The following is a 12,638-nucleotide window of genomic DNA, read 5'->3' on the forward strand; positions in this document are numbered from 1 at the left end:
AGGCATGTGGTTCTCACTATGAAAATATTTGGAGTTAGACTTTGAAGATGTTAGAACATGACCAAGACGTGAAGAGAATCTTGAGACTAAGTAAGGATGATTTGTGCAAATGATTGTAACAACCCACTTGTCCAATTAAAGCCATTGCCCACAGTGTAGGCCAGTGAAGAGGTAAATGAGTAAGAATGATACAGACTAAATGAAACTAATATTCTATCATCCCTAAAAGTTCATCAGCAAAGATGAGAGTCCTCTTGCAACTGAATTGAGATATTAAATGTTTTATTATTTTTTAAAGGACTACCATATGAAATTTTTCCTGTCTCAGAACAAAGTTATATAATAATCAGATACTAGAAGATGGTAAAAACTAAAGGATCATTGCATTTTAGAGCTGAGTTATTGAGGGCACATAGGCTGCAGTCCATGGGGTCGCTACGAGTCGGACACAACTGAGCGACTTCATTTTCACTTTTCACTTTCATGCATTGGAGGAGGAAATGGCAACCCACTCCAGTGTTCTTGCCTGGAGAATCCCAGGGACGACGGGGCCTGGTGGGCTGCCGTCTGTGGGGTCGCACAGAGTCGGACATGACTGAAGCGACTTAGCAGCAGCAGCAGCAGCAAGAGTTCTATCATTTACTCAAGATCACATAAGTGGTTATTCTATGAGAAGACTGTAAGTTGTTTCTTTCCCCCCTCAATACAAGTTGCCTCTCAAACCTTCCACGAAAACACATTTATGCTTAGATCACTTGTGTTCTACGTTGCTGACAGATGAAGGAGATTAATGAGAAAACTATCCCCCAGTGTATTTAATCTTGTTTGGGGGAGCAAGCAGGAGAAGGATGTGGTGTCTTTTCTCAGAAAAAGAAAACATATTCTTCTAAAAGGAAAATTAGCTTTGTTCAAGAAACTGCTCTCAAAAATTTCTCCTGGACCTCTGCTTTGTTTGAGCCATGGGAGTGTTTAAAGAATGAAGTTCTTATTACATTTCCTTCCCATAAGGTTGTAGAATATTGCTTTGAGCTAAGTAATCATTATAGCAATTTACCAGTTGGCTAATATTTAGTCAGCATCTCTCTACTACTTCATATAACAGTTGAAGAGTGTTTTGCCATTATATATTAGTTAAACTTCTAAACGACCCTGAGAGTGTGGTTAGTATTACTGCACATCTGGGAATACTGAAAGCCGGTGAAAAAGGAGTCGAGTTGCCCTGGGCTTCCTCCACAAACGCAAAGGAAAAGAGCTAAGAAGCAAATTCCCAATGGTCCAAGCCCACAGGAAAGCGTCCTATTTATTTTAGGTGCTATGAAAATAAAATCAGAAATATGAAGTTTATAGAGCTGGCTATATCTCAGCCTCTTCCAGGTCAGGAAGGTATAAATGAAAAAACAGAAAGGTCTTTCTAATGTTGACTTTTGTCCCCAGTATCATTTTCCACTTTTTTAGTGGTGTTATTCCCCATAGCCTAACTTTCTTCCTGCACTCTTGTTGGGTCCCTCGAGTTCTCGAATTCATTTACTTCCCATCTGTAGGATTCTTGAATAGCAGTAATACTTCCCTAAAATACCAGTTCCTAGCTGTTATACTTCAAGTAACACTGAGCTTTGTGATGAGTTCCAGGAGTGGCTGCATAGGAAATACAAATAGGTTAGCCAGAGATAAGTCTGAAAAAAATAGGATTTGGTGGAAAAGATGGGTGAGGAATAGTCAACTGTGTATGGGTAAGAGCATTAGAAAAGTATCACACAGCAGAGTTGACTCATTTGTGAAATTAATTAGTCCAATGATCTGTCTTCTCTATGTTCCACATTATCCCTGGGAATTCCGTATGTGTCATCTTTGCTCCTGTGTTCTCTGGCTTTCCTTCTGAATGGTACTTCATTCTCTAGGTGTGGTTTTTTATGATAATTCTTCTTTCACCTGAACTCACAGATAAGTTCAGATAGTCGGGATCCATAAATAACCCGGAGAAGAAAATCACCTTCATCTGTTCTGCAGAATTATTTTAAAATACTTCCCATGGAATCAGTAAGAGATAAAAAGCACAGTGGGCATTGTAAAAAGATCTCAAAATATAATAATGTAAAAATAAATGGCAATTAATGCCTTATCTACTTATGAAAAGAGTGACTGTAGGATTTTCAGAAAAGGTATTTATAGTATAATGGCTAAGTTGCATTTATATCCAGCACCCCTTCCCTCTTATTGCTAAAAGTTACCTTTCTATAATTGCAAACTAGTTTAGCATCTTAACAATAATGGACATGTTTTTAGGAGATTATTGCCAAAAGTGCATTCTTTATTCCAGAGGGACTCTGTAATAGATACCAGCATTTTAGTAATGACACAAGCAATTACAGTTTTCTTTAGAGTAACTTAATCTTCATATTGGGCTATATGTCTGGAATTTTAATAGTATTTTTAATTTAAACAGTAAGTATACAACATATTACTAATTACATGTGAATATGAACTAAGCACATGACCACTGAGCTTGATTCTTAAAAACAAACATATTTAAAAGTACTTAACATAGTGTAGGGTAAGTCACAAAGAAATTAAAGAATGCCACACAGGGCTAGCAACAGCTTTCATGAAATAACACAGAGTCTTCCTTTTTAGAATGCTTACTAAGTTTGGTCCACAGTTAAAAAGTAGCTAAGAGGAATAGAAATACTCCTTCCCAAATAGAATTAATATTTTTTAAACAGATAAAGGTATAAAACATTAAAACATAAATATGAGTATGTTAAAAGAATGGTTTTTCCTTCGATGACACCATTCATCAAAGGGTGTCTAAGAATTTTTAGTAGTAATAGTCATGGTGGCCCTTAATGATTCATCTTGATTGGTGAGGATTCTAGATTACAAGAACAAGATCTTTTTCTAGGTCAAAGGTCAGGCTAATTAGGCCAAGGCGGTAAAGATGGTCTTTCACTTATCTGAAGCCTAGATGAACAGAGGGGAGATGGTTTTTCTTATAAATGAAAGTGTTCACTGAAAATACTTTGATTTTAAATGGCTAAAAGAAATCATTTAGCGTTAGAATCTAGACTTACACTGTCATGTACAAATTTAAAGCTATTTTGGCACAGGTCCCAGACCCTCTTCAAGAAGCTGATAGAGATGTGCTTGGTGAATCAATTCAGGGGGCTTTAATGCTATTTTTAAAATCTAGCTTTTACATTAAATAAACCAGTTTGTTATTTTTCAAGAAGTTATAATCTACTTAAAACTGTCATTCTCTGTTTCTGACTTGCAATTAGATGGTATTTCCAAAATGTCAGACCTAGATTCTGCTTCTACTGTCATCATAATAAAATGTGACAGCCAAGATATTATATCAATACCTTTCCCATAATTAGCAATAAGGACCCAGCCAAGGGTTAACTAGAAAAGTTTCACAAATGTTTTTCTACAAATGGTCCTGAAGGCAGTATTATGCTTTTAAAATCTGCTAATGTAGCAAAGATGCATGACAACCAGGAGACAAATCTATGAGTAAAACTGTTTGGAGAGAATAGTTCTGTAGTGTATGATGTATGGTATGTAAATGAGCTTATTAGGACTCTCATCTATTTTATTATTGGTGACCAATTTAATAGAGGCATTTAAAAAACAATATTTCTGCCTGACTCCTAGAAATGAAGAAGATACATTGATATAATTGAGAGCAAATGATTGCATGTCGTGCCATTTAATCATGTCATTTTTCAATTGCTATTTTTTGCACTTCACTGCATGCTTATAGAATATTTAGCTTCAATATAGATCAAGTCCCAGAGTTTGCAACTGAGCTTAGTTCCTGTATTGGCTGATGTCTTTTAAGTTCGAAATCAGTTAAAATATGAAGATGTCTTTTGTCCATATTTTCTTTAAATATTCAAGTCATCATTCATACCTCACTGGGGTGTTTTAATTTTTTTTTTCTGTTTTGAAGAATTACTCCTTTACAATTCTAGGTTGGAAATTCTTATTTGCAGCATACATTATACAGTAGGTATAGTTAAGCACATAATTGTCTCAAGAATGGAGCTGTTAGGACCAAAATATCTCCCGACCCCTTGCTGGAAATTTTGCTAATCATTTGCCTAATGAATGTTTCTCACTTTTGTTAAATCTCTTCTTTATTATTTATATAATTTACATCTTTCTCAGAAAAGAGATTAGCTCCCACTGTCTGCTAAAATATGAGGTTCTTGAGGGCAGAACGTTTTGACTATGTTTTGTTCACTGATGTGTCTCAACCACTGAGAACAGTGCCCATTATAATATGTGTTTATTAAATATTTGTTCAATGAATTAAATCATATTTTTCCACCTCTGCTATCTTAACTTCCCTGGGCTTAAGAATTATATAGTTTACTGATTCTTACTGTATTTGCAGGGTTAGGAATGGGTATAAGATAAACCCCTGACAGGTATATGAAGCAAGTTGTTGGCCCTCTCATTGACAGTAAGTTTATGGCTGCAACCACTTCGAATTAGGACTCAGGGGCAGAGATGATCTGAAAATGTCAAGATTTTGCAAGCTTCTTCAGCTCTCTTATGAAAGGCAGTGTGACTTAGTTTCATGGATTGGCTCTTGATTTAGATTGCATGGGTTAAAATCCTTTGCTACTTATTAACTGTCATCACTGGTCACATACTTAACCTCTTCGTGTCTCCATCATCTCATTTATAAAATAGGTAGATGACAGTAATGTATGTCTCAGACCCTCTTCAAGAAGCCAATATCATTCATGTGATCTCAGAGTGCTATTTTGAGAATTCAGTGAGTTGATACATATGAAATACCTAAGAAAATGCATAGCATGCAGAAATATACAAAAGATTTGCCATTAGTATTGGAGATTAGTGAAAAATAACTAAGAAAATACTACTAAGAGGAGAACCCTAGCATTTATCTACTTTAGCTGGTAATGATCTTTCTCATCTTCAAAGCCAGTGCCCATAATTTAGTATGTATATCAACTCCATGTTACTTTTGGGTCACAGCCTCACTGTTCGTGAGGTACATTTACCTCACTTACCTCATTTAAAAACGTACAATAACTTGATAGGTTAGGTCTTATCAAAAACCTTTGTGCTGCATTAATATGTCTTATTGTGAGTAGCCAAGAGTCTTCTCTAATTTACAGCCAGTTTACAAGCCCTTAAGATCAGGTACCACATCATATTATTGGCCTCTTATCCACCAGTACCAATCCTGTGATGAAAAGTATGGTGTTTGACAAATGACACCTAATAAATGTTTATTTCTACAAGAAGTATCATTCATGTGATCTTTCCCAACTTGCCTCCAAATGATGATTCCAAACCAACAAGCCAAAAGCATCTTTTGGAGAATCATAGAGGTACAATCATAGCCTCTCATTTTTCCCATCTGCTATACATTCATCTCACACGTTGGCTATAGGCATTAACATTATGGGATGCCTTGTACCTGCCAAACAGTCACAAGGTTTTGATTACTATGTAAACTCTCTCAGAACAAAGCTTCTATTTAATTTAGTGCAATGCCAAACATGTTAGTCATTAGTTGGTAAATTACTTACTTGACAAAAAATAACCAAAAGGTATAAAATCCCAAAATATAGTATTCAAACAATCGGCATTCTTAATTATATTAAAATTCTGGAGATTATCAAGCAAATATGAATAATATAAAGTTATCACTGGCTGAAAAGATATATTCATTGATTGATTCATTAATTTTTTAGCCATTAAATAACAATTAAAAAATAATTGATTTATTATTTCAATTAATAAAACTACACCAACATCACATTTGGCTCTATAATATGAGTAGTTTCAGCTATCAAAGAAACTCATAAACAGGTCAGGAGAGGAGAAAACCCCCAGATAAACCAAAACACCCCTTTGTATCACCATTAGTGGATTGAAAATCATATTGCAAGTTTATAAGTGTAAAACAAATACCTTCAATCTGTTGACAGCTCTCTTGTAACATGTCCAAGAAGATATGTTTAAAGGGTTGGTGAACTGTAAAGGAAAAAACAACTTAGGAATTTTGATTTTTGCTTATGGACTTCTCAACTTTTATAGCAAATCGACTTTTAAAGTAACATGAAGAAACTGAGTAGAAATGTAAAATAAGCAAATAAAGTAGGTCATTAGAGACTTAAAAGTATCACACCAAACTATATTCCAACAATCAGATTCTGAAGTGATACTAAGACAATGACCTCCATACTAACAAAGGTAGCTCTTTAGGAAAAAAGGACTAAAGATTACCAAATAATAATGATAACTAAATATAAAGGCATTTGGAATCTTTTTCTCTTAGACATGTTGCTTATTCTCCTTCTTTATATTCTCTTTCCCACTTCTTCCCTTTCTACTTTTCTGAGAAGGCAATATGATTATGCTTAGGAACCAACATAATCTCATTGGATATCAAGGACAATGCTTCAAAACTGGCGTTAATGAAAAAATCTTTCAAATTTTTCTTTTTGTAAATTAAAATGGTAAATTTTAGTTTAAGTATAGTTGATTTACAATGTTGCATTAATCTGCTGTATAGCAAAGTGATTCAGTTATGTATTTATATCTTTTAAAAATATTATTTCCCATTATGGTTTAACATAGGATACTGAATATAGTTCTCTGTGCTATGTAGTATAACTGTTGTTTATCCATTCCATGTATAATAACTTAAAATGCTAACCATAACCTCCCCCTGCATCCCTCCCCTACCCAGTCCCCTTGGCAGCCACCAATCTGTTCCCTATGTCCGTGAGTCTGTTTCATAGATAGGTTCATTTATGTCATATTTTAGATTCCACGTATCAGTGAAATAAATATTTCACTTATCTATAAGTGAAATAGACAAATAATTGTATTTGTCTTTCTCTTCTGACTTACGTCGCTTAGTATGATAATCTCTGGTTGCATCCATGTTACTGCAAAGGGCATTATTTCATTATTTTTTATGACTGAATGATATTCCACTGTAGATATGTACCACATCATTTTGTCCATTCATCTGTCAATGGACATTTAGATTGTTTCCATGTCTTGGCTATTGTGAGTAGAACCTAGGGCTTCTCTGGTGGCTCAGTGGTAAAGAATCCACTTACAATGCAGGAGAACAGGAGATGTGAGTTCAATCCCTGGATCAGGAAGATCCCCTAGGGAAGGGAATGGCAACCCACTCCCATATTCTTGCCTGGAGAATCCCATCAACAGGAGACTGGAGAGCTACCCTCCACAGGATCGCAGAGCTGGACACGACTGAAGTTACTTAGCACGCATGCACGCATGAACCTAGGGATGCGTGTACCCTTTTGGATTAGAGTTTGTCTGCGTATATGCCCAGGAGTGGTATTTTGGATCATATGTTAATTCTGTTTTTAGTTTTTTGGTGAACCTCCACACTGTTTTCCACAGTTCCTGCACCAGTTTACATTCCCACCAACAATGTAGGAGGGTTCCCTTTTCTCCATATCTTCTCCAGAATTTATTTTTTTATATTGGATTATAGTTGATTAACAGTATTGTGTTAGTTTCAGGTGTACAGCAAAAAGACTTACAGACTTAGAGAACAAACTTACGGTTATTAGGAAAGAAGGGTGGGAGGAAGGGATAGTTAAGGAGTTTGGGACTGACATGTACACACTGCGATATTTAGAATGGATAACCAACATGGGCTTACTATATAACACAGGGAACTTTGCTCAATATTATGTAACAACCTAAATGGGAGAAAGTTTAAAAAAATAATAGATACATGTGTATGTATAACAAAACCTTCCAGATTTTTCCATTCTTTACTTCCTTTTCCAGGGGCTCCATTCTCTCTTTTCTCCAACATGCCTGGTACTCGCAGTGTCCCAGACTACTTGCTACTGGACCTTCTGTCCTTGTAACCTCAACTACCCGACTTGGACAATCTGGCTCACATTGTTTCCCTGATTTCATGGCTCCTTTGATAGCAACCTGCACAAACTTCTTTTAGCACTTACCTCTCTGTATCATTCTTGGGACCATACTTATTTGTGTAGTCCATTTCCAGTAGACTTTTGGTTCTTGAGAGTGGGAACAGTAACTTGCTCTTTTTTGATGCCTCCATGCCTGAAATAGTGCCTAGCAGACGCAAGGTACAGTAAACATTTTAGGAGGTCTGGAGGCAGGGATGAGTTCATCTTGTTTCTGAGACTTACTTAGATTGCTTAGCTTGGGTTTCTGTTTAAAAGTGCTTTCTTCTAAAAATGTAAGCCAAAAATAGTTATAATAATCATTTTGTTCCTATGTAGTTATATTTAACATTTCTCTATACATCATTTATCATAGAAATAATGTGAACTCTACTGATTCTAAGAAACATTGCCAGCAAATCACTGATTTTATTTAGTATATGTTTGTGATTATAAATAAATATGTATATTTTAATGGTTGACATGGAAACACATTTATGTGAAAGAATGTAATTTTATCAATTATATCTCTTAGATGTAAAAAATTACTGAAAAATATGTTTCCATGTAAATTCTCAGTGTTACTCTCTCCTCTTTAAAGTAGTGTTATTTCTGAAGTGTGCATACAGGATAAATTATTAATCTAGAATATACACTGAGTTCTTTGGATATTTAAATTTTTAAATTTGCAGAATTATGGAGACATAAAAATCTGATATTTAATGTCAACAATTTTTAAGAACACCTAACACATGGTTTAAAACCCATCAACTGACTGGGGTTCAGATGTGGAGTGAGGATCATCTGGATACTTAAATACTGGATACATTCTAGATTCATATTAAAAGTTACGGCTAATCAGCTTTATGAAAATTTCCCCTAGCCACCTCACATGTCCTGTTTCAGAACTTTGAAAACACCTGTGAGATGAATAAAGCCTGTTTGGGCTGCTTTGTAAATATCACCTAATGCGGCTGTGCTAACGCCACATATACCTTTACTGCCATCCCTGGCAAATTCCCATTCAGCTAAGAAACATCAGGACTCTTTTTTGGCTGTAGAAATGCAGTTATTATTTTAGGCAACTTAAAAGAGAATTTTGCAAGATCCAGTTTGGCAGCATGGAACATCTCTTTTGATTTTCTAGCCCCCCACCCCCGCTTTTTTAACAAATTAATGACAAGCACAAACAAAAAATAAAATCTTCTCTACATATATTCATAAAACTCTTCTGAAGCAATCCCAGTGGCTATATTATTATGTCATCTTGAAGTGTTGCACTTTGGGTGAAAAACTGACAGGTATTAAGTGGACTTAATAGTTTGACTTGCTCAACAGTTGTTCTAGAGCAAGAGAGTAAACTGAAGGGTATGTGTGTGTGTGAGAGAGAGAGAGTGAAATAGAGGGAAAGAGAGAAAGCATGTAAAAGAGAAAGTCAGCAGAATTGGAGGAGGAGATGGAAACAATGCCTGCTGCTTTGGTAGACTCTTTAAGTTTTATCTTTGATTGTGTAGGAGTTTCCCTCCATTCAGCATTGAACTAATGAATAGTGTCAGTAAAGAAATTTGTCAGACCTGGTGGTTCTATCAGGAGTTATATAAGGAAAATAGTAATGAACCCTCGGAAAATAAATAAGGCTAAGTTCAAGAAACATAACTGAAAATGCTGTACTGGTATAAATTGGATAATAAAATTCCTGGTCATATTTTGCTATAAATAGAGGTGTGGGAATTTGTCATTCTCCTTATTTAAAATTCAGAAATATTAAAGGTACAGGGTTCTCTCATTACAGAAATAATAGAATTCCAGCTATTACTGAGTTAGGGTCGTTTAAATGGCTATAGCATGTATTATATCAATAAATGGAACATCTGTATGAAACGTCCACCTGCTGATCTACTACCACTCTGTGCACATTTCAGTGAACCGCACTTAATCATTTTAAGACTTCTTCTAATGAAGCCTTATCTAGATTAACATTTTAAGCACAAATACTTTCAGGCATTAAAACTCTAGCACTAAATTAAATTGCATTGTCTTGTTTACCCTTGTTGATTAATAAGCAATCTGTTAACTGTTAGAACAGTCCAATTGTAGCAGTAGAGCGAGATTAGTAATTCAGTGATGTTTGTGGATATAATCATTTCTCCTGAAGGCTTTGAATTAGAATATCACTTATACACTATCCGTAGGCAAAGAAAAGATACAATATTTTAAGACATGTTTGCCCACTATTTTGCTTGAATCATTCAGCTTAGGGTCACTGCAGCAATACAAAAGCTTCTGGGGGCAAAATGTTATTTTGATGTATGCATATCCTTCTTAAATAGCGTGAATGTCTATTAAGAGAAACACAGCGACTAACAAATAATGCAATAATCATCCTGTATCCTAATTTCTGTTTTCAAAACATTATTGCTTTGTTAATCAAGTTTCAGAAGAGAAGTGTTGCTTACCATATTTTTTCAAATAATAGCTGTTATATATCAGTTTTTTTGCAATCTTATTTAACTTATTTCCAGTTAGTAGAAAAGTAAACTTTTAGCTGCAGAGAATCTAGGAGAAAATTTGGAAATATCCCATTTATTTGGGAGGACTTTTCTGTCTTTTGTATTTTCTATGACCTTGAAACAAAGCATGGCAATCTGTTTGGCATTCATATGACCTAAATGATTTATTTCATTAAGTTAATCACCTAGGTATCAAAGACAGACCCAACATTTTAGATGTAGAAGTAAGTTTAAAAAGAGGGGGAGAGGAGGAGAAGAATGAGATGAAGCAAAAATCACTTGGGTAGAAGATATGCAATCCAAAAGTAACTCCAGAGGCCTTCTTGTCCCATTTATTCATGGTTGAGCATATCCCTACGATTTAAAATTATGATGGAAGAGGATGTTGTATGTTTAAAGGAACTCTGTCCTGTAAACGCTCATGGATTGGTCCCTCTTTGCATTGCAGTCCCTCTGTCGTGAAATCAAGCAGCGACGTCGCGGAGTGGCCTCCATCCTGCGTTTATGCCAACATCTTCTGGATGACCGGGAGACCTGCAACCTGAACGCAGACCACCAGCCCATGCAGCTGATCATTGTAAATCTTGAAAGAAGGTGGGAAGCCATTGTCATGCAAGCCGTCCAGTGGCAAACACGGCTGCAAAAGAAGATGGGAAAGGAATCTGTGAGTGATAGTTTCTTCTTTAAATCATGATACTCTCTCATTTTTCTCAGAAAAACATTCTTTCAGGACTTGGAAAATATGTTCCTCTTAACAGTGGTTTTGCTAACTAAAGGAATAGTTATCTCCAACCTCTAAAAGAAACTCCATTTATCATAACACAGAGATTCATTTGCCTACTAGTAAGATGAATCTTAGTCTCATTGTCTTTTAGAGAAATCATATGGAGACTTCACTTAACTTTACCAAACTAAGCCATTAATTCTTTCAATCATTCCTTCACCAACAACATTGCTAATCATACAATACACCATGAAGATTTTGCTAGGAAACGGCTTACCACTCTCAGAGCTTATAGAGTCGCGTGTATGCTCTACAGACAAGGCAATGAAGTAAAGTATGCCACTTGCCTTTTCTTTCCATGAGAGGAATTCACACTGTCCATGTGTAAAACAGCCTCCATTGTTCCTGCTTAGAGCTCCTTCAAATAGAGATGCATTGCTGAGAACTAGCAAGTTTCCTCTGAGAGTTTTAATGCAGTGCTCAAGGTAGAGGTGTGGACTGCTTTTAAGAATTTTCCAAATTGACTGTAAACTCAGGCTATTGCTAGATGAAGGAAAAATATATAACTAGAGTTGTTTTATTATAATATAGAATACACACTTATCCAGAAAACCTTCATATCCTTAAGGGAAAGGATTTATAGATGAAAATATTGCATTCCCCAAAGGACCTTGAAGTTAGTGTCTGTTAGTTCAAGGCCTAATTCTCATGTTTGACTTACATAAGTGAAATACACACGTATATAGATACAATGGAAATTTTTTCTTGTGTATTTATATCATCAGTTCTATGTTTTCAGAGAGTCCAAGATTCAAAATTGAAAAATCAAATATTGCCACTGAATCAAATGTTGCCACTGAAAAATAGTCTTCTCCTATGAATTCTAATTTTAACAAAGCCTTAATATTTGCTATCTGATATGTTTGTCATTGGGAACTGGGAACAGGAGGGACAGTGAATCAGTAAGCCTTCTCACTCTTTTTGCAACTGTAGTTACGCTGAGTCTAGGGGATGATTTTATCATTAATAGTTCACTTAATTGTTTTGTGCTGAAGTTGCTAAATTTCTTAAGATGTCCAAGTTATTACCAGCAATCAGATTCTATATAATTGGATGTCTTTTCTTAAAATGACCTGTCTGTTGTGAAGCTATTTAGTTAGAGTTCTTTCTTTTCTTTCTTACTTTTTTGTAAAAGAGGTTATTTTTTATCTATAGTTTGAAACATTTAAGCATAGTAGTGACCCTAATAAAGTTTACATAAAAAGCAATTGCCCCTGGAGAAGCTCTAACATTAGAAGCATTCAGGCTGCTTTGGAGGAGACAGAACTGTGTTTCTTTGGAGATTTACTTGAAATCATATGATCAGGGATGCAGGAGTGGACCTCTGCAGACTAGCTGTGGACATTTTTATCCTACTTCTGTTGTATAGGTAAGCTTTAGCTTTGAAATATTGGC

General features: G+C 35.4%; 1 protein-coding gene across 4 annotated transcripts in view; it reads left to right on the top strand.

The window, feature by feature from the left end:
• The window catches only part of AKAP6 (A-kinase anchoring protein 6), a 501,454-nt gene that overhangs the window by 434,696 nt on the left and 54,120 nt on the right, over window positions 1-12,638 (top strand). For all 4 annotated transcript variants that reach the window (XM_070775437.1, XM_019983407.2, XM_070775438.1 and 1 more), the window contains exon 12: window positions 10,908-11,123. In XM_070775437.1, coding sequence (XP_070631538.1) covers window positions 10,908-11,123 — 216 coding nt within the window. The remainder of the gene's footprint in view (window positions 1-10,907; window positions 11,124-12,638) is intronic.

The sequence above is a fragment of the Bos indicus genome, chromosome 21 (genome assembly GCF_029378745.1).
Source record: "Bos indicus isolate NIAB-ARS_2022 breed Sahiwal x Tharparkar chromosome 21, NIAB-ARS_B.indTharparkar_mat_pri_1.0, whole genome shotgun sequence".
In the NCBI taxonomy this organism is placed as follows: domain Eukaryota; kingdom Metazoa; phylum Chordata; class Mammalia; order Artiodactyla; family Bovidae; genus Bos; species Bos indicus.